Below are 27,207 nucleotides of genomic sequence, written 5' to 3'. Positions count from 1 at the left end.
ACTAAAATTACTCAATCTCAAATATTTGTGAGTTCAAAGGGTGTCAGTAGGTTAAAAAAACAAAGTTGAGGGATCCATTTCAAAATAGCCTATAGTTGAGGGGGTTCTCTATACAATCTTTATCTTTAAAATTCCAAGTACCATATCACCAAAGTATAAGGATTTGCTACACATTTTATTTTTCCTTCACCAACCATCACAGCTTCCAATTATCAATTTCTGATCAATCCAAATTATTCTTATTCGAATTATTTTAAAAAGAAATACAGAGCTAGAAATCATTAGGAGACACAACCATCCTTTAAATCTATTTAATAATACATTACCAGTGTTACCACAAATAAACCCGCCTTTTATCATCGGATTATCGACATAAGAAGCACCAAAAAGACGCGATAAGATCAGTGTAAATTCAACAAGTCCAAAAAAAATAAAAAAATCCCATGGTGGAAGCATTATCGTTGCGTAGCCCGTAGTCGAGTTCAAGAAACCAAAAGAAGAAAAGTATTGTCCGAGTGGAAGGATAAGTTAAGTAATTCTAGATAGTCACCAATCCTGATCATCTGGAATCTGCGAAGGATCGATCGGCTTGAAGGTGTTCCAAGGTTTTGCAGGTTGGTGCCTTCCGAGCGGGAAGTTCCAGAATGAATCGGAGTTCTCGTAGAATATATAGCATAGAATAGCCGAGGCCAGAAATAGCGACAGGAGTACTAGGTAGATTTGCCACTCTACGGTGAAAAGAAAAGGGAAAGAATAAGTGCAAATTAAGGGAATTTAGTTTGAAGGAAACCTAGTGATTGTTCACGTTTCTTACCCTTCCAATCGCCAGGTACGTTGAGTTTTGTGACCATGGGTCCCCATTGCGACGAAGTGGAAATCACAACTCTGCAGTGTAGGAAGAGAGTATTTAAGCAAATGATGCAATTGATGCATAGTGGGTGGATTGTAAGTAAGGAATATCGTGCCACTAGCATAGGGCATGTCTGTGCGTCATTGGCATTGCACAGTCTGCCGGCACGACTAGGCACTGCAAATTTTGTATGTCAGTAAGAGAGGAATGGATGGCACGTGCCGCGCCAGACCATGCTGAGTAGCACAACAATCCTCGGATGGAAGTAAAAAGCACGGTGCATATATGCATATAATTGCAGGATGGAGCAGTTTCTTTGATCAAACAGGTTACAGCACTTAAGATTATTTTGAGATGCTAGAAGGCAGAATAAATTTTGGCGGTGGCTTCTCGAAAGAAGGCATTTACATGGCTAAACATCAGAGTGGTTACAAAGCAAATGACTTGAACAGAACACAAAATGGTGTCAACATAAACCACAGTACACATGAAAAAGTCATTTGCAACACTGAGGAACTATGTTTTTTGCTAATCACATTTTGTTTCTCTGCTAGATGTTGTCAAGAATATGTTTCAGAGTAAATTTGTATTCATTAAGTAAATCTTAATTGTCGAGTCATCTTAAATGAAGTCCTTTATTGGAAATGGTTACACAGCGATTACTGCCACTGAATACTCAAAAAATTCAAAAGCAATAGGGGATCTGATGCAAAATTAGCTTATTATAAAGTTTTAACATACAATAAAAAAAAAAATCTCTCAAAAAAATTAAAAAAATTAAATAATCTGAAGCATTATCCAAAGTTTGAGGTAAATTGATGTTATTACCTTTCTGTAGGACAAAACTCGATAGAAGAAATTCGTGTGCCAAGATGAATCTTCTTGCTCCAGTGGGATATCTCCATCTTCTTTACTTCAGCTACACAAAAGTCACCATCGTTGCTCCCTCTGAATAAATTAACTCGGTTAATTTGCTAATACATCCATGTCAATTAAATTGAGGTATATAGCAAAATAAATACGAATTCCAAAATTCAATTAAATTATAGTGTTTAAGTAATTATTAGAGCATAAAATTAATATACTCTAGCAAGGAATCAATTTTTTTCCGTTTGCACCAGTGACCAGGATCATGATGTTCCAAAGAAAGATGAGAAACATTACATTTACGGCGAAAAAAGGTTGATCAATGTTGGCCTGAGAAAGATAAAGATATCTACATGCTAATTTCATCATTAAGCAATGAAAATGATCGAGAAGTAAAAACATGCAACACGAATGTAAGAAAAGGTGGACAGATCAGAACATAATTACATTTCACATAATGCGGAAACAATTATAAGGTACATGGAAAAGGAAATAACAGAAGGGTGGTTGCAACTTGCAAGAAACATCGGGAGACAACTACAATAAATATACATCTAAGACGCCTACTCATGGTTTTCATATGCTTACAACTAGCCAGACATAACAGTTTAGAGTGATGAGTAAGACAAAAAAATCATGAACTTCCTCCATAGCAACAACATTTGATTCTCATCCAATAAGACAGGCAATCTCGAAAGATATTCATAATGCAGAGGCTAGAAGATTAACCTTCCTTAAAAATTGTTTAATGGCAAGTGTGGATATTTTTAAGGGATATATATTTATGCCAAAACCGCTATAAGAAATTAGAGATAATATGACGGCATGGAGAGAAATATTATAATGAGAGTTTCAGTTATTTGAATACCAGTTATCTCACAAAATTCATGCATAAGTTTCATATAATCCCAACATGTACATGTGAGATAAATAGTTAGCAAGTTCATATACTTACAATGCTAGGTACTTTCCATCTAAGCTAATCGATAGAACAGAAACAGGCTTTCCAAGTAGTCTTTTGTATCCAATTCTATTCCACGTACTGATATCCCAAACAGCAGTTACGACTTTACCATCTGTTTTGGGTACAGGAAAAACAAAATTTATTTAATATAACAACAACAAAAATAATGGTTTTTCAAATTCATTAGCAATCTTACTTTTCTCAATAGTGCAAAACAGGAAAGGTTTAGTTCCATCCCGAGAAAACCGACAACATTCAATCTTCTCATTCTATAGAGAAGAAACAACAGAATAAATAAGGCCAGAAGAATATCAGCATTTTATATGCACATCGGAAAATAATGTGTCCAAAAGATAACATTAACGCTATACCGAATTTCGAGTCAAATTAGTCAGTGGGGCACCATCATTTATCTTCCATATTCTTGCAGAACCATCAGTGGATGTCGACACCAAAAACTCTGAGTCTAAGCTGCAAAATGGAAGTAAAAACTGTTGCATTCCAAAACTAAAATAATGAGTGTGACTTACTATCAGAATATAACATTCAAGCTTTGTTTCCAGGAATCTACCCAATCTACAGGAAGTAATCTTGTACACCAATCACGAAATTTATTAAAGTAATCTCAAGTATGTTAGTGTTATACTATACATAATAGGTCGCTGTTCATTTCTAAGGAATTAGAGCTATACACATTAATCATAAAAGATATTACTACTATTTGACATATGTAGGACCAATGATTTTCCATTGTTCTTTAGAAACAATAACTAACAATTACAGAATCGTATGACAAATGATTTGTATACGATACGAATATTTAGACAGTAACAGCTGTAGCCAAAGGATGAATAAAGAAGTTCCATATGCAACCATTAAGTATCATATTGAAATGCCAACTTCCGAAAGAAAGGAGAGAATATTCTCTAACCTGATATCCATATCCCGAAATGATTTATGAGCTCTAGGTTCATCCAAACAAACATTCATGCTTGGCCAGTGTAATATTCTGAGATGCCCGTCCTATGGAAACATCAAAATAGAACTACTATCAAGCACATGATATGAAGTATTAGCTAATAATATTCAGGACTTTTTTGTTGCTATGATTGATTACAAATACAAAAATAAAGAAAATAAGAGAAACTACAATGCTCCTGATTACATTACTCTCCCAGTAATTTTGTATCTGATACACGGCAACAAGAATGTGATATGCTATTCCCTTTGCTGGTTGTAAAGTAATAGATTATAAAGAACTATCTAATTGAAGAGGAAAAGCCTTCTAATTTATATGATGCAATTCACAATAAACAAGCAACAAGGTCATGAAATAGAAAATAGAAGATGGAAGGTTGTCCTCCAAAATCCACCTAAAGAATTTTCTGGACGAAAAGAGGGGTTGTAGGAATAATGCCACTAGACCGATAAAATACTCAATTTAGAAATAACTCAAAGTTAGCAGGAGGAAATTTTGAATCATCTGCGTTAAACATTTTAAATCTCCAAACTGAACCAAGTAAAGTAATCAATTGCAGAGAAACGTTGACTTGCAGAAACGAGAAAAAAGTAGTCGTCACAAAAAACAACAAAACAGAAAGAATTGCTACAACACCGCGTTGTTTAAGAAATAGACAACCTTGGCTAAAAAAAAGAAGAAGAGAATATCGTTGTCAATTAACTGTTATGATGCCGCTCCACCTATACTGGTCAGACACCTTAGTGTCTCTGCATAAGCAATTACAACACTAACGATATAGAACTAGTGAAAAGTTAACACTTGTGTGATTCTTTATAGTTCTCAATATACTACTACTTTCTCTACATTTTTGCTATCATGTAAAGTCAAAAAAAGTCCATGATCGCATACCTCACCCCCCATGGCAAATTTAGTACCATCTGTGCTAAAAGCCAGGCACTTCTGGAGACCCACAGATTCAAGAGGTGGAGTTTCCCTAGAAAGGATACGTACGCCAAATTCCTGATAAACCAATTTAAATAATCTGCACATCAAAGAGGTGGCTTAGTTTGTGAAATCATGCTAACATTGATAAAATAATATTTAGATAATGCAAAGTAAACTATAGTTGTTCACAAGATAACTACGTAGTTACAGTTTTCAACAAGAATTTATAGTTTATAAAATATATCAATCAAATCCATCCAAACAAAAGATTCATATTATTACACGGACAATGATCAAAAGCAAATTATATTATATGTTCCCAAAGTTTGATCAGTACCACATTACTCATGGTTTTAAATGTCTTGGTTAACGCCATTATTTGTGATGGAAAGGCGTAATCTTCATACCACAAAGAACACAATGTGATTTTTTTCATACATAAGTAGGCATAAATGTATAACCCAAATACCCAATACAACCAAGAAAAAGACGCCTGAAAAGATGCTCCACTTAAATCTCAATTCTCGCTAGAAATGATAAAATTTAGACTGATTTTAAGCCAATGGAGCAAGCGGTCATGACCGACGATGCTAACATAGAGAATATTCACACAGTCTAATATGATGAGCATAATGGAAGTTAGAAAAACTTATCAGAAACCAGAACATGGATAGCACTATTGCATGCCGTCAAATCTGTAGGCGTTTATCGCACTCTCTCAACCATTTCATTGCAAATCCTAATATCCGCCCAAAGTGATGCAACAGTGAAGAGGAAGTTCAAGGATAAAGTTCTATGAATAGAAGGAAAAACCGAGGACGCATTAGAGCATTAGGCATCTTGAACTATTTCTTTTTCAGTATATCATTTTATGATTTAAAACACTTAAAAGTCTCACGATCTAATATGAAATCAAGATCAAATTGTAAGAACATAAAACATAAGTAACATTTTCCTTCTAACTCTTAAGACTTCCTAAACACTAGATTCTTGATCGACTTAAAAAAATCAAATTATAGTGAGTAAAATTGCTACACCATTCAAATTGATGACTAAAGACTCGTTTCATTATCAGCTCACTTAGTACCTATTTCACACCGCTTCTACTTCTACTTTCAGCTATAGTCATCTCAAATAGGGTGTTTGGCCGAGGGAAAAGTCCAATGCTTTTGCTGCAGCGAAGAAGCTAAAATACGATTAGCAGCGAAAATTGGAGCTTCTGATTCTCATGCAAAGAGAAGCAATAGTGAAAACTCCAACATAGGGCCATTTGGTGCTTTCTGCCACCGTTGCCCCAATTAGCAAACCAAAACACCTGGCTTGTTCAAATTCCTCCCCAAAAATAATATTTCACCCTACAGCAAGGCCAAATAGTCGCTGTGAAAGAATTCTCCATGCTTCTCCGTGGAATCGCTGATTCACAATTTTATGATCTTGGGCCCAAAAACTACAACCATGAAATGACTACTAAATATAGAATATCCAAACAGCGTTCTCTGACAGCTTAAGCTTTTAAAGGCTGTTTCACATGGTATCAGAGCAAGCAGTAAATCCTAAACTCTAATCCTACCAAGCTCCGACTCTCACATCTTATAAAGCCTATCAAAATATAACAATGCTAAAACACCGTTCTCTATCGGCTTAAATTTTTAGAGTAATTGGCAGCAAAAACTCACTTGCAACCGTTCTTGGTGGCGCAGACGAACTCGTCGCCGCTCGGGTGCACCGCGAACTGCAGGGGATCGGCGCCCTCTCCCGGAATCGGAAACCTCACCTACACACCATCCAAAAGCAACCAATTTCCCACACAATTACAATTCACTCAATCGAAACCCTAGAATAACCACCACCCATCACACACACACACAAAAGGAAAAAAAAAAAAAAGAAAGAAAAAAAAAGAAAAGAAAAAACTACCAAGGGTTCGGGGGAAAGGGAGGTGGTTTTGGGGTCGAAGGAGAAGATGTCGAGCGAGGGAGGGGAAGAAGAAGAAGAAGAAGAAGAGGCCCTGCCCATCACCACGAGGACGCGGCTGTCCCGCCGGCGAATCCACGCCGCACACGTGGCGCGCTCCCGCGGCTCCGACGGGAGGAGCAGCTCCCACTCCTCCTCCTCCTCTCCCCTCGTCGCCCCTAATTCCCCTCTCATTTTTCTTTTTCTTTTTTCCTTTATTTTTTTTTTTTTCCTTTTCTTGTTATCTCCTCGATCTTAATTTATAGGAAAAAGATTGGATTATAGAGTTTTTATTAACAATAAAAGACGATGAAACCCAAGAGTGCGAAAAGGAAGAGACGAGCGGGCGAGGAATAATCCCTGCCTAGATGCTGTTTTGCGGCTCCGGTTGTTCTTGGTGTTGACTTTCAAATGGTCAACGCGGGGCCGCAATTTGGTGATGATTGGCAAAGAGTTGGCACTTGTTTGTGGGGACATTAACACTTAAAAAGTATAAAAAAGCTTTGGATTTGCCAAAACATTGCTCTTAGTTATGGGCTGTTATTTATTGATTGTCAAATTTATTGCTCTTAGTTAATATTTTTGGAGCCTCTGTGTGAGCTAATAAAACTCTTTTATACTTTTTAAGTGTTAATTTATTAATAATTAAAAAAAAAATACTGTAGGGGATCTCTAAGAATACTTATGAGTGATAATTTTATACAGCTCCCTATAAACATATCATATAGCAGATAAGCTCTTACAAAGTTTAAGTTTTCATATTTATCGCTCAAAAGTCATAATGGTTTTAAATATACCCTTGTTGTTAGTGTTTATTAGAAATATAGTTAATGATAGATAAAATACTTAATCTTGGTTAGTGAGGTAAATTGACTTTTTTATCTCTCTGGTATTATACTTTTTTTTATCTCAATCAAAACCCTAGTTCTAGCAAAACCTAACAATGGAAACTCTTCTTCCTCTTCATCTTCCTCTTCCTCTCTCTCATTCTTGCTATTTTCGAACCTATAACTAGGGTTTCCTGGTCCCCATTCATCCACGACTCGTATTGTTTCCCCATGTCGAGCGCCAGAGAATCAGTAATAGATAGGTAAAGGAGAAAATGAGGGAGAGAAGAGATAATGAAGATGTTGTAACAATAATAGATTGAGTTAGTTTTTATGGAGGAAGAAAATGGCAATTGGGGATTTTTTAGAAGATATTTTCTGTATGATTCTAAAAGTTAGTATTTTTCGAGAGATATATTTATAATGACAAAATTGATATTTTATTTATCTTCTGCTAATTAAAAAAATAAATAATGAGCTAACAGTAACAAAACAGGGAGACAAATATAAATATTATTGAATCTGAAAACTTAAACTTTGTTGGAATATATCTATTATTCGATATGTCTATAGAGAACTGTATGAAATTATTCCTACTTATAACGACAGAAGTACTACTGTAAAACTTTAAAACGTTGCCTTTATAAACTATTAATTATTATACTGACATGCACAAAATGAAGATATTTGTTTAATTTATGCACATGGCATAAACTTCGCAGAATTTATCAATACACTAGTATTTCATAAAAGAATCTTTACGTGAGAAAACTGTATTCTACATGCATAGAAGATATTTCATCTATACGAGTGATCTTGTTAAGCCTAGTAAGCTGATAAATACGTAATCAAGTATAATATGGTAACTTCTGCTCGAAATAATTTAAGAAGACTTTTGTTCTTCTATTTTTACGTAACATGAAGTATATCATAGTTTGTTTGCTAATATAGAAATACTGGCTAAAAAATATAAAATGATAAGAAAGGTCTTGTGGGGGCACCCAAAGCATTTCCCTATTTGCCTACGTACCTAGAAAATTATATTTGAGAGAAAATTAAAAAATGTGTCCAATATAAGGATTTAATTAAGTGCCGTGGTACGGGATCGTACCGAAAATTTACCAGTACGGTACGACACGGTGCGTGCAGAGCCATGCCGATGTTTTCCGGTCAAAAAATTCTTGTATACTGACACATAATAGTATGAAATATTTATTTTATTTAACACCAAAATATTCTAACTATTTATTATATCTTTTTATCATATTTTTTGAATTTTATTGAGATTATTAATTTGAAGAATAGAGAGTTTTGAGCTGTGCTATTTGTACGGAGTTTATATCGATGTCGGTATTTTATTGATACGGTACGACACGGTGGATACGGTCCATGCCGATAGGTACTTAAAATCTTGGTCAAATATATTATGAAGTAACACTTATACGGTAGCGAGCAAGATTGTTTCGCTATAATAAAGCCTACTTCAAAATAGGTCTTTGCTTTAAAAAAAAAAAAATGGTTACAGCTAACATTATAACAATATTCCTATCCTTTATCAACACCGTAACACCTTTTAGTGACATAAGAAAGTATTGCTTGCACACAGTGTACTTGCGTATCTATTAGGGATTGTTTGGCTCCACTTCGAATTTACGTCACAAGGCCGAACTACATAAGCAAGCCTAATTAAAATAGCTTGCTTTTGTTATGTAGTATGATATATATTACGACAAACGCATAAACGGAAATAAAATGACAAATATAAAACAATCAAATTACAAGCGAAAAATAAAAAGAACATACAGATTTACGTGAAAATTTTTTTGCAGAAAAAAATCACGGGCGAGGAAAGAAAAAACTTCACTATCGACCGAAAAAGGAATACAATGTTCAGATGATTACAACCAACCACGATCTCACGCCTCTAGGGCAAAAACGAAAAGAAAACTCATAACGCCCGAGCCCTCCGCTACCCACCACATACATTCATTTTTCCTTGACAATTTTATTTTTCCAATTTTGATAGCACCGCGAAACTATCGGCGAGTCGAAAACCCGAACATGAGTCGATTATCAACTTCGAGTCACATCTAACAATATATAATCACAGAAAAGAGTATAATTGTATATAAAACTTTTCTAAATAAGGTAAAAGTCTCACTACAGTAAGTCAGGCCAAATAAGTTCTCAGTCATCCGTCCTACCTGCAGGCATGTTATAATATTTCCTTATGATTGTTATATATTTTAATTTCTTGATGAAAAGTTAATTTGCAGTGTATAGATGTCTAAATGCACCAACTGTGGGTAATAATTTTTCAAAGTTAGAATTTTAAGGTTTTACGAAAAAGAATTTGGATGTTTGTAACCATATCAAAGTTCACAAAAATTTGACATTATTTTCTTTGTTTTGTTTTCTTTATAAGCTGAGGTCTTTCAGGCTCATCTATTTTACATAAAATTATTCTAAAATTTCAAGTCTTCAAAGATGGAACAAAAATGAATGCATTTCTGATAATTCTGTACATAAAAAATTTATACACATAGAATTGATTGTGCTGCTGATGATTAATGGTAGAATAAGTTTTCGCTCTCTAATGATCATGTATAAAATATTTCTACGCACAAGATTAATTTTGCTGATCATTAGTGTAGAATGAATTTTCGCTATCTAATGAGGCAATCTTATTTTTCCTGTGAGTAATAAAAAACGGATCAACTTAATGTAGAATTTTTGACATATGAAATTGCACGAAATTCACGAGAAATTTGTGAGAAATCGGCGCCTCCGAATAAGACCACGGGGAGAAATCTTATAAAATTGCATCTCTCCATCCAGCAAGTGACAAGTGTTCTGCCATGCCAAGTCCCCCCTGGATGGACCAATCATCAATCCCTCACCTTCCAACTCTTTTTTCTTCACTATTCCAATTTTTTGGGTTAATTTTATACACGTGTACCATGATAAATATATCTTTATAAAATTAAATTTTTATATATTATTTCTACAGTAGTCCTGATATTTTTTTAAATATATATCTCTTATGCTAGAATCTATTAGAAAAATTTAGTAAATCATATGTTAAATATTTAACCCTGATTAGTTTTTAATTTTTTTACCCCACTTATATTATTACAAAATTAAAAATAATCGTAACAAACCATAGAAACATATTTAGAAATACTAGAATTTTTTAAAGGACAATATATGAAAGTTAAAATTTATAGGGATATATTTGTTATTCACTATATTTGTAAGGGACCCGCCGAGATTAACATTTAAAAAAAAAAAACAAGAAATAAAAATAAAAGGCGAAAAAAAATATATGAAAAAATAGAAAATAGAAGCAACAGGAGACCAAAAACACTTCGTCCGTCCTCGGAATGTGTGGACCGCGTGCGAGCGCCCGTTCCCTTCAACGGCCGAGAAGAGTCCGTTGCGTGCCCACCTTTCGAATCCACCCAATACCCGCACCCTTCTCCTCTTGAGACATTATTTGCCTGCACCCGGTGCATCCTTGCATCTGCCTACACCAACTTAAAAATTTTTTTGGGTTAATTTTATACAGATCTATACAAACAAGTAAATAGCAAATATATTCTTACAAAGTTCAACTTTCATATGTTGTCGCTGCAAAAGTCGTAATTGTTTTAAATATGTCCTTCTGATTTTTTTTTACCATTAGAGAACCATTTATATTTTCGATTTTGCCATCACAAATATATCCTTCCAAAAATCATAACAGTATAATATAAAAGAATAAAAACGTTAAAAACTAACCAAAGTTAAGTATTTAATTTATGGTTAACTAAATTTTTCTAATGGATCCTAATGGCATGAATATATTTGAAAACATCGGATTTTTTATAGGGACAGCATATGAAAGTTTAGCATTGTTGGAACATATTTATCATTCACTATGTTTATAGGGACATGTATGAAATTAACCCATATTTTATCATCATCACTATTTTAAGGGTGGTAATATTGGTAGAACTCGTATTAATGCACGCCAAACTATTTTGCGATTAATAGTGGACCTAATGAGCAGAACAGATTTTTCTGTTTCTATCAAAATAAAAATTATAAATTTTATTACTCGTATTGTAAAAACTAAATTTTGATACGATAAATCTGATGTGCGATTTTTAAAAGTTGAACTTTTAAAATCAGCAATATTATTTGGAACGTTATTTCGTTAATAAGAAAGAAAAAACTATCCTTAATTTATTAATTTGGATATATACGCGTGTATTTATTTATTTGAACACTAAAAAAAACAGACTAATAAATTAAAATATAATTTTTTAGGTCCATATTGTAGGAGATAATTTTTGTATAATAAATTTTTTGAAAAAAGAATTATGATGAAACTAGCGAAATTAGAAATAAATTTGATTTGTCATATTTTAGAATTTTTGAGTTATGTTTTGAATGTCTATGATAAGAGTGGTGTACGGATGCACCGGGTGCAGGAGACCCTGAAACGATATAGATCCCTCGGAATCTTCCGTCCACTTATTCCGTTTTATTCCCCGCTCTTGTGTCTCTCCTCCTCTTCGACCTTCCCCTCTACCTGTTCGACGAAATATCTCACCGAGCCCACCTCATTATATACTCCCCCACTTCTCCCATCTCCTCCTCCCCCACAATTCTCCGATCCCCGACCATGTTGAAGGCCCTGAACCCGGCCTCGTTCCAGAGCCCGATCTCCGGCCTCGTCGTCTCCTCCTCGTCCCGCCGCGTCCCGGGCTCGCGCAAGGCTGTGGCCCCGCCCTCGATCCGCCGCCCCAGCGCGGATCGGTGCGCGCCGTGGAGCCCCGCGGGCGCGCCGAGGACGAGGACCGATGGCTGCAGCGGCGGCGGCGGCGGCGGGGGGGCGGCGGCGGCGGCGGTGCAGGTGCACGACGAGCTGGAGCTGTTCCTGGAGCTGGTGCCGCCGCGGATGCGGCGGGAGCTGGCGCGGCACGGCGAGGTCCGGGAGCTCATCGAGGTGGTGATGGATCTCGGGCGGCGGCCGATCGCGCGGTTCCCGTCGGGGGATTGGTTCATGTCGGATCGGCCCGTGGCGATCGACGACCTCCGCCACGCGATCTCGAAGGTGGATTACTTGATTCGTTTGTTCTATATCGCCAATGGATATGCAATTGTATTGTTATTGGCATAGATAGCGCTCACTTGATAGATTAATCCCAAGAAAACTTGTAAACAATCACTGTGTTATTGCTTGATTGTACCTAAAAAGGTTGCAAAGTACTACAATTTATGAACCATAGAATGGTAAAGTGCAAATTGGAGTATACATTATGCCCACGTTTACAACGTTGTAGCGAGGCACGTGATTGTCACCTTCTCACATTTAACAGGTTTTTTAACGGCAAGTTCGTACGAAAAAGTAATCCTTCATTTTGCACAACAAGATAGTAAGTTGCATCACCTATATAGCATTGGTAGGATCTTTTTGAGGTTTTCCATCTTACTCTTTTTGTTTCTTATATCGGAACTTTTTTTGTAGGTTGGTGATTTCTCCGAGGACAATCGATCTGGGATTAATCATTCACTACATCGGATCAGTGCGATTCGGAACCGTAAGATGCAAATAATCGGTCTCACTTGCCGAGTTGGTCGAGCTATATCAGGAAGTGCTGAGATGATACGTGATCTGGTTGAGAGTGGGGGTTCCATGTTGGTAATTGGACCTCCCGGAGTTGGCAAGACAACCTTGATAAGGTGCATTATCTATTAATAGATCTCATTGTGGAAGTAAAGTGCAAGTAGTGTTGGCCGTGCGAGATTAATCTTTAATTACTCGAGTCTCTCAATCGTCATTTTAAGCGAGATTGGTGTTGTGCTATGCATGAGTTTCCAACTAGGCCAAGCTTTTATAGCTCTTCATAACTTTTAGATTAATTCAGATTTAGGTTTCTTATATATTAGTGATCCATCTTTCTTTTGTAAATCAACACATTTTGATGGTACATGCTTTGACTCCTCATTTTGCTTCACCTCAATACTACGCCTATTTAATCTCATTCCCTGATTAAAGATTTAAAATTTTGATTGGTAAGGATTCTTTTTTATAATGCAAATAATGTGAGATCATGGAGTTATTGGAGGAGAAATATGGTGCATAGACCTCTCGACGGTTTTAACATCTCTAGATGGTTCTCTTGATGCAGGGAAACAGCTAGGATTTTAGCAGATAAATGCATGAAGCGTGTTGTCATAGTTGACACGTCAAATGAGATAGGAGGTGATGGGGATGTACCTCACTCCGGTATTGGACGTGCAAGGAGAATGCAAGTTCCAAATGTTAGCATGCAGCACAATGTGAGTCCTTCGCAATGTGCCCTATTTGCGGCTCTTAAAAGTTTCACAGCACTTGAAAACTGCAAAATAGAAGCGTAGTAGAAAACTTAGTAGTATAAAAGAGCATGTGAAATATTTGTGGTGCTTCTGTAGGTCATGATAGAAGCAGTGGAAAATCACATGCCAGAAGTCATCATTATAGATGAAATTGGCACAGAACTTGAAGCTATGGCGGCCAGCACTATTGCTCAAAGAGGTGTTCAGCTTGTTGGGACAGCACACGGAGTGACAATTGATAGCATCATTAAAAATCCTTGCTTGCAGATACTTGTTGGTGGGATAGAGGTATCCAACTTGTGATTTAGTTTTAAAATCATGCATTTGTAAAGCCTGGCTCTTGTTGGAGCTATAGATTGGGCACTTGAAGAAGCTGAAGCAAACAGTTTCATTGCAAGTACCAATTAGCAATTCATGCTAAACAAAATCTAGGAAAAAGAAGAGGCACTTGAGTGGGTGAAACATAGTCATCTAAGCTATTTTCTCATGCAGAGTGTCACACTAGGTGACGAAGAGGCGAGGAAAAGGAAGGTTCAGAAAACAATTCTTGAGAGGCAAGGACCTCCAACATTCACTTGTGCTGTTGAGATGATATCGAAGACTGAGTGTCGAGTGCATCACAAATTAGAAGCCACTGTAGATGCTATTCTTGCAGGTATTGACTATTATGCATGTTGAACTAATATCTTTTCTACCAATTTCTTGTGATCTGGTCCATAAAGCATGAGAATAGTACACTGAAATATTTATTTCTTTTTACTGATACCTTGTTTTTTTTGTTTTTTTTTTTTTGCGTTTTTTGGGTTAAAAAGGGAAGTCTCCTATGTTTGAAGTACGGAAGGTAGACGGCAAAATGAACAATTTAGGGAGCCCTATGCCATTATCTGAGAAACATTACGAAGAGGAGGCATCAACTTCTTATAAGGAAAGTGTGAGGGGCAAAAGTATGCCTGCTGAAGATGATTCTGATATGAGTTTTGAGTTTAGCAGAAAGGGAACAAGCACGACGAAGTTGTCGAGGAGATCGCCAGTACGTGTGTATACTTATAAGGTAAATATTGGCGTAATAATTAGAGCAGGATCATAATAATTCCAACATCATCTACTCTAGCTGAAAGAGGTGCCCCTCAACATACATTTTCCTTTTGTTTTCAAATTGTAACGAATCAAGAAAAATGAGAAAGGTGCTTACTTATAAACTTACTCATAAAGTGGTATCTGGACAGGATTTATTGAAGTCTTAAAGACTGACCTTGTGTCTTTTTTTTTTCCCTTCTTTTAATTTACTCTTTAATCAAACTGATACTATCTTAGTTGTAATTATATGAATCACCTACCAGAAACTCCCAAGACGGTCTCTTATTTGGTTTTTTTGCTGCCAGATATTGGAAGCTGATCTGCTGCAAGTGGCAAATGTTATGGGTTTTGAGGATGAGTTGGATGTAATCGATGACATTGGAACTGCAGACGTGATTCTTGCTTCAAGCGCTGAACTGAAGAAGAATCCTTGGATTCGTAGTGTAGCTAAGTATCACCAACTTCCCGTGTTTGTCATTAAGGTATAATTGATCAATTTCTGCCATCTTTCTCTAATCGTCAATCAATTCTGTACTGTTCTGATGTATGGCTCATCTTTTTATTGTCCTTTATGTGTATCAAATCGCAGGCCAATGCCATGGCGCAGATGGTAAAGGCTGTCAAAATGATTCTTGGAATGGAGACTTTCGGCTCTGTAAAGAATGGGCCTGCAGATGTCAGAGGAGATATAGAGATCGAAGATGATGCACCAAAAAGAAAACCATCGCTGGAGGAGATTGATGCGTTGGAGGTACCTTCATTTTTTACAAGCAAAAGATTTAGGCCCGTGTTCAACAGCTCTAATTGGATTGGATAGGATAACTGAGAGAAATGTCTGGGGTAGAAGGAGAACTAAGTGACCGGGAAGCATTGGGGATCGCAACGGGTTGGGGTTTGGTCCGGTGGGATACAATTTGAATTTAATCCTATTAAACCCCAACCTCTTGGATGGGATTTAATTTTTTGATCCCAACGGGACTATTTGACCCACACAGATTTGATAATTGCAACCCCTTGCAATTCCTGATACGTTCAAGATGCTAAAACCTCATCTTCTAACATTGTCATCTTGTCCTATTCCATCCAGTCAAATTGTGCTAAACAGTGTTTTGGTGTGTTGTATGATATTTATTCTAGTTCAAATCTTTGTTATTCGACCTCATCGAACTTCCTGGTACTTACAGGAGGCTCGACTGGCTATTGAATACATTGTAATTCCTGGTGGCGAACCTGTCGAGCTGCTGCCTCGATGCTCGGAGATTATTGCTCGCCAGCTGGAGCTCGTGGAGAGCTACCAGCTAGCCGCAGAGACATCAGGAACTGAGTTGAACTCACGGCTGCAGATTCTCCCCGTGAAGATAAAAAAAAAAAGCTCGTCTCAGAAAAACGCCGGACTTCTTTCCAGCAAGCAAATGGACATCGATTCATTAGTCAGCGAGAGCGGAGGCGCGAGTGTTTCCCGGCTGCCTCTATTGCCTGAATAACTGCTTACATCCACATTGGCATTATGTTGCGCTAATTGTATAGTATCATGTACAGAAATGTAAATCACAAAGCTCATTTTCTCGTCAAAATGGGAAGCTTATTGCAATTTATCTCAATTTTTTTATAAAGTAAAAATAGCCCACACAGTTGCTTACACTCTATCCGTATGCTGCCGAGAAATCCATTCTTCTTCTGTGATTCTTTTCGAGTGATTATTTTCAAAACTGTTTCTGTAAAGTTGCAGTAAAGAATACAAGATATTTTCGACACACGAAGTTTATGCGATAAGCTAACTCATGTTAGGCCCTTTTCAACAGCATATCTACAAAATCTGAACCCTGGGCCTGAGCACCAAACTGATGAAAAGAAGACTTGCACAATACCCCTACTGTCGTCAGACGGATGGACACGTTAGTGGGTGCGCATTGGCAACCTACATGCTTTAGGGAGGGGGAAATAAAAACTGTAACTTGCACCTTAAAGACAATTCTTAATGACCACCATATTCTCTGCATTAATGAAACAAGATAATGTTCTTCACTTAAATACACAGATAGTAGCCCCTGAGAACATATCAGTTTTGCAGAAAGCAATGCCATTCTTTTTATATTCATGTAAAATCCTCCATAGAGAACTGCAGGATCAAATGTCCACCCTGCAGCACATGTGGGAAACAACCTAAATTACAAAGCATGTGTGGGAAAAAATGCTCAAGGGCTTCGACAATGCTCGCATTCGTACATTCTTCCTCCATTCTCTACAATAGCACGAAGAGGATGAAATATAATTTTTTTTCTTTTTTTTTCCTTTTTTTTGTACAATGGATCTGCTCACTCTCCCGATTCTAAGTTTATGTATTGAACGAATGATTTGAAACTTGGTGTCGAACTCCTTTAATCCCCAAAACTACGTAAACAGCTTCTTTGAGGTCATCATCTTCAGTGAATTTCAGCTCTGCAGGGACTAGCAATTTGTAGCTCCATGCTTCTTTGATCAGTTGATGTAGTTTGCGCACTTTGGATGTGTCTCAGAAGCAAATTACGAGTCGAACCGGGCACTGCCGGATGTGAGAGATGAGAGGAGGCCAGCAGCCGGGCCGGGGAGAATGTCGCCGAATGTAGACAACTTGCCAACTTGGCCGTCGGAAAGCATAGATCCCCACCTTGATGTACTCTCTCCAAATTTGCTGCCAACCTGATTGTGCGTAGAAGAAAGGAAAAACAGCATGTGGATGTTAAGAATACTACAAGGTAATTAATGGTAATTGGAAATACGAGTTGGAAACGAATGCACTGAGAAATGGTAAAAGCAAAGCAAGAGGTCAAAACGTAAAGCATTGTCAACAACATTAAACCGAATGACTGGATGGAGATGATCCAACGGGAAGTAAAGCTCTTTAGCAGGGCCATTGCTTTTGGCCTAAGCTTTACAAACCTAAGCTTTACAAACTACTACTTCGAAAAACAGAACATACTCATTCTGAGGACAGATATTTCGTATTCAATCCACCTTAAACTTTTAGCTCCTTCAAGCTGAAGGAAAGCAACATATTTGGTTGTGGACTTGGATATTCACACAAGATGGAAAACCATTCTTCCTGAAGGCACTTTCTTTTCTCTCCCCGTTCTTTTCTTGTAACAAATGAATCTACTAACATGAATCCTAACCAACTATATAGATTCCTCTAGCAGGTTTCCTGTTGCACTTTATACAAGTCTGGCTGTCAACCCAAGAATGAAACAAGCTTACTTTTCTTGTATGAAAAGAAACACATACCTCTGAAATCATAGATCTGGAAGTTGACTCAGATCAAAGTTGTTATAAAGAACAGAATGTCTAAGATGTATACAAATGCACCTAATACTAAACTATGATTTTGCATTGTTTTTGTGTACCTGGGTCATGAAAGACTTCAGCAACGGTGTTGCAACTCCAAAACTTGGACTATCATCAAATTCCGGCTTCGTAGACTGTTCTCCTCTCGAATATGATTTTAGAGGACTTCTTGATGATGGGTCGTCCAATGAAGTTTGTACAGATGATTTATGAGTTCCTCTTGACGACAAGGCAGGAGCGCTGAAACGAGAAACTTAACCAATCAGAGGCACAAATAGTTGCTTATAGCTTATGAAGAGAAAACTTGAGAAAAACAAAAAAGATGGTGCTCGTTCAAGACTAATAATTCTAACTAATGGCTAACACCTCAACTTTACTCAAATGGAAAAATGGTCAATTATATGGTTGTCGTTTGACCATTCATATGACAGCCAAATCTCTTAATGGTAGGAATGAAGCAAAGGGTGGCTCCAGTCGTAGATACATTTAAGTTCAAAAACATAGAAAACATAGAGAAATGTACAACAGGCCCTGATCTTGATGAAAGTCAGAAACTCTATAGTCAAATGCAATATAGCCAATAGATACGAGAAGTCCATTTCTGTAGTTCGATACTTCGACTATAATCATAGCCATCTGGTGTAAACTGGACTTCTAAGAAAAGATAGTGGTAAAGATACTGCTAAATCTTACAGGGAAAAACTGTTGAAATGGCAGAACAGGAATTTACCTGATTGGAAGGTACTTAAATCGTGGAACTTGGGAACATCTCATTATATTGGAATCAGTATTTGACTTTGTCGGCAACTTTTGTACAGTTTCTGTGTACAGGCGATTAAGTTGAACAAAAAATCCAAAGAGAACAGCATATCGCTTGTAGGACTGCTTCTCATTCTCCCAAAGATACAGTTCATACCTGTGGAATTAAAGGGGGGAAGAAAGAAAGAAAGAAGAAAAATCATTGATTCATGCCTCGGTGCAACAACAGTTTAAGTCTAGCTCTAACAGTATATGAAACTGGATGCACCAGAGAATCCAAAGATCTTTCCTAGTAAGTTCAAACGAGTTAAAGGCATTCATAAGAGGAAGAGCTTACGTAGCCCAGTCGATTGGATCCAGCCTCTGTGAAAGCCTGCTAATTAATCTTGTTACAGGCTCTATGGTTGCAGAATCAGCATGGACTTGCAATGGCTTTCTTCTAAATGAAGTCTTCAATATCATACTTCTGGAGGGTTCCTCTTTCGCATTTACTCCGGAACTTTTGCCTCCAGAAAGAATGTCAGCAACAAATCGTAGATCAAGTAATACTTGCAAAATTCCTTTTTCTGAAACCCGTGATTCACCACTCTCAATAGTTGATAGAAAACTTTCATAGACACCCACCACCTGTAAGACCATGCAAGCAGCTCACTCATGAGAATATGGAGGTGTATAATATGAAGCAGCAGCTAAATTATATTCGTAAGCTTTGGCATATCACAGTTGATGATCATGCTTCCTCATTTCACAGTGATATTTGTCAGATGTTTAGGTCAAGAAAATGCGAAATGCACAACAGTCATTTGAATTCAACCTTAGATTTGTAAAACATTCAGTGATCCCATATTTACTAAAAGCACGATCATAAATCCATATTCAGTTAATAACAGCTTTTTACTTTTCATACAAGTGACTAGCGAAGCGGCATGTGTTTAACACAAACAACCAAAGTAGAAGATTAAATCATAAGCAAGCAGAATATTGAAGGTAGTAAAAAGAATTTTATGGACTTATATCAGAGTATAGGTCTCAATCATGAGCTTCAAAAAGTTATAAAATCCAGCGGTTTGTCATTGAATTGGCACAGCTACTGACTTCATTGCAACTGGGAAAGGAAACCAGAAGGTAAAGATCATTTATATAATGCTCCAGAGCCCACTGCTGATACCAATAATATGAAAACGGGCCTTATCATTATGGTACAAAATGCTTATACTCATACAGTACAGTAATTCAATAGATGCATTTCATTTCTTCAACATCTTCCTGTATGGGATTGATGATTTGAGACAAACGTCTCCCATTTTAGCCTTCAAATCCTTCTCAAACACGTTCAGGTGTGCGATATCTTCTATTAGAACATGTAAGATGTATGGTTCTTCAGGCACCTTACTGATGCCCTACTTTCTCAGCCAGACTTTGAGCAACACTTCAGATTCAATAAGGCAGCATCAAATGATATTGGCTAAATGGCATAGCTGACAAGTGATGAACCCGTACAAATCTAATGGTGAATATTTTGTCATTACTTTTGGGTTAAAATGTATTCAGGCATAATAAAAATTTATATAATCAAGTAATGTAAAAAGATGAAGAAAAATAAGAGTCCTGTCAAATGAAAGATAATATGTTAAATTGATCTTTTCCATGGCAAATCTGAAGAGCTTTAATTTCTGATCCCTCCTACATGCACAAATCCTTATCCAAAACAAGAAGTTGACGGACTAGGAGAGTCAACTCTTCTATCTCAACCCAGATAGTCCAAAAAAGTAAACTAATCAGAGAAAAATTTAGTAAATAACTAAACAGAATTCTCCATATGCTCGCTAAAACAGCACCAAACAAATGCAACAACTAAGCAATAATTTTGTAACTAAAGACATTTAGACCAAAATATTACCATTAATTACAACACTTGATGCCTAACAAAAGACTATGCAGTTAATTTTAGGGCTTAAAATACACTAACTAAACTACAAAACTTAGACCACTGAAAAGGCACAACAAAGGAAATAACAACACCAAACACAGGGATGCATGAACACAAACACATCCAAAGACCTGGGAAATAAGCGAACGTACAATATCGGATATATTATTCTATACAAGTAACAATAAAAGTATCAAAATTATATTGTTAGATGAACCAACTTGCCTTCTCTAATAGCTCTGATGCAAAATTTTGCAATACAACTTTGTCGATTATATGACCTCCAACTTTATGAATTTCAAGGCATGCTTGGAAAAGAAAAGAAATAATGTACAATGAAGGCATAGATGGTAGTGCTATTTGCATCTCCAATGGACCCTCAGTTGATCCCTCTTGTTTGACTACTGTGACTTCCCAACCCTGCAAGAATCAAACATTATCATCGGACAACTTTCCCACATAGCAATAAAATTTAACTCAACTAGTTCAATTTGAGATAAATGTCAAAAGAAATGTATTCAACAAGTATCTAAGTGTTAAACCTTTTAATTTGCTTCCTTATTGCAAAATACCAAGCAAAATCATGAAGATAGTCTCAAAAATTGACCTCCAATGTTAACAATGATGACAAACCGTGTTACTATATGGCTAATTTATGTAATAACATATAATGTGCTTGTACTAAAGTGTCCGAATCCAGCCCATTTCTCTCTAGTTTGATCTGAGTCCGTATGTTAGGAGCAACTCTTCCTACAAAACCATATAGTTCTTTGTAACATTCTCCCTATATGTCTCAAATAGCTTTGTCACTTGATTCATGATGAGATTCCATGTCTACCCAACCATGTAATGGCCATGTAGTCTGACAAAGGACATGAAAAATGCTTGCATTAATGTATCTGGATTTTTCATGTCTTTCTATGTTCTGATGTACATCCTACAATAGCAACATACTTAAAGAACATATTGAGAACATCTTGCAACCTTCTAAAATATGCAATTAGTAGCTATTGAATCGAATGTAAAGCAGATTGTAATTATAGTTCCCCATAGCATGATATTATCATCTTCTCGATGATCTCACATACCCATAAATGCATCATTATTGATCATTGCTGGACCATTAACTTTCTCAGATTTAATGCCCTCCTTTTTTGTGTGGAACTAAGAGAGGTAAAACAGGTAGACAGAAAAGTGTACAAAAGGATGAACGGAGCCTGAGAATGAAGGGTATGGTGCAAATCTCAGTGGAAACTTTAAATAAAAGGCCATGAATGTGTATCAAGTAGCAAATAAAGTAGAAAGATATGAATGAAAAATGAGGTTATGAATATAAGCAAGGAAATATGCCAACTAAGACAAGCTAGATAAATAAGAGGGTACAAATAGAGGATTAAGGTATTGGAAGCTGGAGGGGAAGATTAGGATAGGAGAAAGGAAGCGTGCATCAGCAGCAAGGTTTTAAGTGCCGCCCATGCCGGGCGGCACCGGGGTGTGCCGTACCGTGCCCCCTCCCCCGTGCCGCCCGTGCCCCCAAGAAGGGGGCACGGTACAGGGNTCTGTGGTGGAAGCGGAGGGCTCGGGCCGATATGGATGTAATATCGGGAATATATGACTTTCTCACAATACCAACAATATTTATATCAATATTGTCAAATAAATCTTCTATCTTCATATGACAATATGCCATATAAAGCAGTTATCTCTATATAAAGATGTAAATTTAAATAATTATTATACTTGTGAATTTTATTATTGTATTTTAATTTCTATTCTACATCAGGTATAGTTGTATTTTACTTACAAAAAGCTTACATGCATGTTAATTAATGAGTATAGTAAGGTATATATAGTAAATATTCATTATTATTTATTTAAATATTTCAAAATAACATTATAAGAGTTTATTGGAACAAAAAAAACTGAAATAAATCCGTGCCAAAGTGTACCAGTAGGAGGTCATGCGTATCTATCGGCACGCAAGCGTGCCACGTGTCGGCACGCAAGCGTGCCTGTACCGTACCGTGCCAGGGACATAACGGCACGCCCCCGTGCCACGACACTTTAAACCTTGATCAGCAGCATTAGATAACGGATATGTTGGGGATGAGCAAGAGGAAACTAAATTATCTCGATGCATGTAAATGAAAACACTTGTTTAATTGCCTAAACCAAGAATGGCAAAGTACACAGATAAGATAGAAACTCGCAACATATTGTGGTCAAGTCAGAGTTTGATCAATGTAGTTACAAGTGTTAAGCAACATCATCAAGTAGAATGGAGGCATAAATATTCGTAGCCTATCATTTTACCCACTTATGTTTTCTTCCTTTATGATTGTGCTTACACTAAATGAATTAATTTTAAACAAGATTACAGTTCAATTTAATGATTTCCAATGTGAAAGAACTTATGTTTAGAGATCCATTTCCCGTTCAAATGTTCATGAAAGATTCCTATACAAGCAATACGATTATATAACTTCAAACTGAAGAGTTTACATAATTTTAAACCGAAAAGCTATATTTCTTGGGCACCTTGGAATTTGTTTCTGTATCATGAGTCATGACTGAGGTACAAAATAGAAATGGTTGATATGATAATGAATTTTAAAAACTAGAAAATTTCATGAATTCTGATGAATCTAATCAACCAGTTCAGAAGAAAAGTACTGGGACTAAGTGCATGTTTATCATAGTTGTGTTTTGCTTACCACGCACCACGCTTTAAGTTGACGGAACTGTTTGTTTTTTTTACTCCATCTTTCAATTGGCACCCTTTTAGTGCATAAAAACATCCAATGAGAATCCTTGTGCATTAGGCACAAAGCCCCGAGTTCCCTAGCTTAATCTTGTATTGCTTTTTTATTCAATTTTTCATGCTGAAATTGTTAATGTATCCTTACAGGAAACATCTAAGGAGAACTCACCTTTTGATGCTAGTGAACATTAGTATTATCATATTTCTTGAAAGTCCAATAATCTTATTCTTGTATGCAACAACATTACAAACTTACGCATTAAATGTGTTATGTGTGGATCTAAACAAATAATGCTCAGATTATTTCTTTTGAATGCATTAACTACAGCCTACTAACTAAATACAAAGACTCGATAACTATGACAAAGAATAATGAATCTAGAGCATATAATCCAAGAGATAATCATGGAAACAAGAAATACTAGTTTTAGAGCCAAAAAGAACTATGCACAAGCATCATACCGGTAAAGGAGTGGAGGCGGATAATGCATCGTCTTTCTTGAGATCCTCCGAAAGAATGTTTGCTAGCTCGCGAGAAACCCATATTATCCACAAGCTATGAGCTTTGATGCATAGCTCTTGCAATGTTCTATTTAGTTCATTGAGCCTTGAGTTCTTGCTGTCATCTCCCCCAAATAATGCAGCAGCTGCTGCAACTGTTTGCCTTCTAGGGCTATCCAAATGTTGCTTTTTGGGGCTTCTAAGGCTCTCAAATGATTGTTTTCTGGGTGTGGTGGAAAATGGAGACTCAAAAGAGACCTTAGATTGCCGCGATAAAGGTGAAGATGAAATATTAAATGCTGCACCACCTGTTTCTTTAATCCACTGCCTTGGAGAACTAAGCATCAAGGGTATGTGGCTTGAATGATATCTTAATGCAAACAATAGACGACCAATGAAAAGAGATCTTTCAACAATCACTGAAGGTGTTAATAAAGGCTTATCTACATTGTAGCTTCCTAACAAACCAGACAGCTTACCAAGCTCGTCTTCCAGTTCCTTTAATATGATCGAGATGGTCTTGAAACACTTCTCCTGAAGATATGGCACTAATTCCCTTAACCTCAAAGTCGAATTATGAGACTCTACGAAGCTTAAGAGATCCTCCAAAATGATTCGGCATTTACTGTCCAGTGCATCTCTAATTCGACTGGCTTCAGGTCCAAAATATGAATTTAGACAAGACTGGAAATCATTCTCATCAGGAATTGGTTTCAAGGTATGCAGAATGCCTACTTTCTTTTGGTTAGTCTCTGCAAACCAAACCCCTCCACCAGTTGAAAATTTACGCATGTAGGTTACAAAATCATTCCCCTCTTTAGAATCAGTGTTGGCCACAATAGTCTCGATCGAACTCCCCAAATTAAGGTCTTTACTCAAGTTCTCAAACTCTGAATGCACAATCCCCTTCATCCTCTGCATAAATACCTTCTCCAACCGATCTTCCAAAATGTCCTTCCCATCCTTCAAGATAAGACCGCGAATCTGGTCCCATGGTGACTCGACTTCCGTACCAAGGACACTCCTCAGCCACTGCTCCAAGCTCTCCTCCAGCCCTTCCCGTCCGTTCAAAGAATCTCGGAGAAGCTTCTCTGCAGACCCCAATCCCTCTCCGCTTCCAATCGTATCAATCAATAACTTTCCCCCAGACAATTCTCCAAAAATCTCATCACAACAGTCCTCCAACCACAATGAGCAGGTCTGAGCGACGAAATTCGTCTCAAGTAAAACCATCACAGACTCTAATTTCTCCCTATGTGATTTCCAAAGCCTCACCTCCTCCTCTGGATTTGGGATGCCCCCAAAGAGCTGCGTCCCAGGAGGTGAGGTGAGCATGGTCTGGTAGAACAGAGGCATCTCATTCGAAGCGAGCACGAAGAGCTCTCCAACCTGCCCCAAAGTGCTCCGAATTGTCCCCGCCACATCACAGAGCACAGAAGAACATGAATCCAGATCCGAGGTGGCGCTCCCGAGCTTCTGCAAGATCCACGACTTCCGCGAGTCGAGGAACAGCGCAAGCACCTGCTTGGGGTCGAGTTCGTCGATCGTAGCGGCGGCGGCGAGGGCGTCAGCGTAGGCGGCAACGCCGATCCCCCGGTCCAGGAGGCGATCGCGGCTGCGCTGCGAGATCTGGGCCTTGAAGCTCTCGACGATCTGCCACTGGTGCCGCAGCAGGGGGAACTTGGCGAGCACGTCGAGATCGGCGGCAGCGCCCGCGCCGCGAGGGGCGAGGAGGAGGCCGTGGACCTCCCGGGCTCGGAGGTAGCGACAGGAAGCTTCGAGAAGCATGGATTCGTCGAGGCAACCCCAGATGTTCTCGGGAGTGTCGACGAGGTACTTGACGCGGGACGCGACGCCGTAGAGGCGGGCGCGGGCGGGGTTGGAGGAGATGGACTCGCACGAGGACTTCATGAGGAGGATGGAGTCGGCGGAGTCGATGAGGTCGCGGTAGCTCCGCCCCACGAGCTGGCGCAGCTCCTCCTTCTTCTCCTGGATCTCGCGGCGCACGGAGGCCTCCACCGCACGGATCTCCGGGATCGGCTTCGTGCGGAATGGCGATGTCGCCTTCGAAACCCTAATTCGAACCCTAGGGATCGGCGACGGGAGAGATGGAGAGGGAGAGGAGGAGATGGAGGAGATCTGAAATGTATAACGAGGACGAGAGAGAGAGAGAGAGAGAGAGAGAGGGGGGTGGAGGGTGGACTCGGGGCTGGGATCGAAGCGGGATGAGCCTGAACCGACGAAATTATTGCCTGCACCGGTTGCGCCACATCTGCCATACACCGGTTCACTAATATCTCAATTGCATCACTTTAGGGGCTGTTTGGTTCCAAAAGTATGTGGAAAATTTTTTTATGAAATTTTTTTTTCTAACTTTTTGCTCTTTGATTTGGAAAAAAATAAGTATTTTTTTTCAAAAAATTCATATTTCATAGAAAATTGGTATTTTTGTTTTTTGAATTTTTTAAGAAAAACAAAAATGCTAGTTTTTCATAGATAATGGAAAAAAAAAAGTTTCATAAAATTTTATTTTCATTGAAACCAAATTAGTGAAAATTTAGAAAAAATTATTTTTCATGAAAATTTATTTCTTAAAATTTTCTTTTCACACTTTTCTAAGGAATTAAAGAGCTCCTTATTTTTCATCTCAAAATTACACTTTTCATTATTCAAAAATTTAGTTATGTTTTTTCACATTTTATGCTTAGTTGAATTGAGAGAATAAAAATGAGAAAGAAAAAAAAAGTAAGGGTAAATCGGATATTTTGAAACGTATGAGGGGTATATAGGCAATTATCCCTAATGAAAAATAGTCCATTTATAGATATATAAGATTATAGAGAAGATAATAATGTCATGACATAGAAAACTATAATTGCAATCTATTCTGTATTGATTATGTAACTATTGATTGCTTAAGTTTGCAAGAGTAATATTTTGTTGTAGCTTATTGTATGATATATATATATAATATATATTAGAACAAAAAAAGACATAAAAAAAGCCAAACATATAATGTAACTATTTTTTTGTTTCTTTCCCGTTGTTTCTTTACCGGATTATATGGTTATGTAGGTATGATATGGTTATGTAGGTATGGAATCCTTTCATCATAAATTAGGCAA

The 27,207-nt window shown here is 37.5% G+C and overlaps 3 protein-coding genes across 3 annotated transcripts; 1 reads left to right on the top strand and 2 right to left on the bottom strand.

The window, feature by feature from the left end:
• LOC109715785 (SEC12-like protein 1) lies at nucleotides 217-6,936 on the bottom strand. The gene is made up of 10 exons (XM_020240956.1): nucleotides 6,505-6,936; nucleotides 6,264-6,361; nucleotides 4,552-4,684; nucleotides 3,613-3,704; nucleotides 3,053-3,152; nucleotides 2,878-2,950; nucleotides 2,673-2,793; nucleotides 1,679-1,798; nucleotides 815-885; nucleotides 217-728 (listed from the first exon to the last, which is right to left on the bottom strand). The coding sequence occupies exons 1-10, from the start codon at nucleotides 6,733-6,735 to the stop codon at nucleotides 547-549; spliced, it is 1,221 nt and encodes a 406-aa protein (XP_020096545.1). The 5' UTR covers nucleotides 6,736-6,936; the 3' UTR covers nucleotides 217-546.
• LOC109715786 (uncharacterized protein ycf45) lies at nucleotides 11,916-16,456 on the top strand. The gene is made up of 9 exons (XM_020240957.1): nucleotides 11,916-12,468; nucleotides 12,883-13,097; nucleotides 13,547-13,697; nucleotides 13,830-14,021; nucleotides 14,226-14,388; nucleotides 14,546-14,784; nucleotides 15,116-15,292; nucleotides 15,400-15,561; nucleotides 15,995-16,456. The coding sequence occupies exons 1-9, from the start codon at nucleotides 12,037-12,039 to the stop codon at nucleotides 16,292-16,294; spliced, it is 2,031 nt and encodes a 676-aa protein (XP_020096546.1). The 5' UTR covers nucleotides 11,916-12,036; the 3' UTR covers nucleotides 16,295-16,456.
• LOC109715403 (conserved oligomeric Golgi complex subunit 1) lies at nucleotides 16,786-26,361 on the bottom strand. The gene is made up of 7 exons (XM_020240381.1): nucleotides 26,335-26,361; nucleotides 24,044-26,221; nucleotides 21,046-21,240; nucleotides 19,228-19,517; nucleotides 18,862-19,047; nucleotides 18,191-18,371; nucleotides 16,786-17,489 (listed from the first exon to the last, which is right to left on the bottom strand). Exons 1-7 carry the CDS (start codon nucleotides 26,359-26,361, stop codon nucleotides 17,334-17,336), a joined length of 3,213 nt encoding a protein of 1,070 aa, XP_020095970.1. The 3' UTR covers nucleotides 16,786-17,333.

This window comes from Ananas comosus, linkage group 9 (assembly GCF_001540865.1).
Source record: "Ananas comosus cultivar F153 linkage group 9, ASM154086v1, whole genome shotgun sequence".
Lineage (NCBI taxonomy): Eukaryota > Viridiplantae > Streptophyta > Magnoliopsida > Poales > Bromeliaceae > Ananas > Ananas comosus.
The sequence above is the reverse complement of the archived record's forward strand: the minus strand, read 5'-3'. Positions and strand labels throughout refer to the sequence as shown.

Bases quoted from the DNA above. Each gene is read 5' to 3' on its own strand.
- LOC109715785 (XM_020240956.1), bottom strand. From the start codon at position 6,735: ATGAGAGGGGAATTAGGGGCGACGAGGGGAGAGGAGGAGGAGGAGTGG. The intron at 6,362-6,504 runs GTAGTTTTTTCT...GATGGTGTGTAG, and splicing joins CCCTTTCCCCCGAACCCTTG to GTGAGGTTTCCGATTCCGGG. The intron at 4,685-6,263 runs GTGAGTTTTTGC...TTTGATGTGCAG, and splicing joins GCCACCAAGAACGGTTGCAA to ATTATTTAAATTGGTTTATC.
- LOC109715786 (XM_020240957.1), top strand. From the start codon at position 12,037: ATGTTGAAGGCCCTGAACCCGGCCTCGTTCCAGAGCCCGATCTCCGGC. The intron at 14,022-14,225 runs GTATCCAACTTG...TTTCTCATGCAG, and splicing joins TACTTGTTGGTGGGATAGAG to AGTGTCACACTAGGTGACGA. The intron at 15,293-15,399 runs GTATAATTGATC...ATCAAATCGCAG, and splicing joins TTCCCGTGTTTGTCATTAAG to GCCAATGCCATGGCGCAGAT.
- LOC109715403 (XM_020240381.1), bottom strand. From the start codon at position 26,361: ATGGCAGATGTGGCGCAACCGGTGCAG. The intron at 21,241-24,043 runs GTATGATGCTTG...TGATTCTTGCAG, and splicing joins CCGCCTCCACTCCTTTACCG to GGTTGGGAAGTCACAGTAGT. The intron at 17,490-18,190 runs GTACACAAAAAC...ACGCACAATCAG, and splicing joins TGAAGTCTTTCATGACCCAG to GTTGGCAGCAAATTTGGAGA.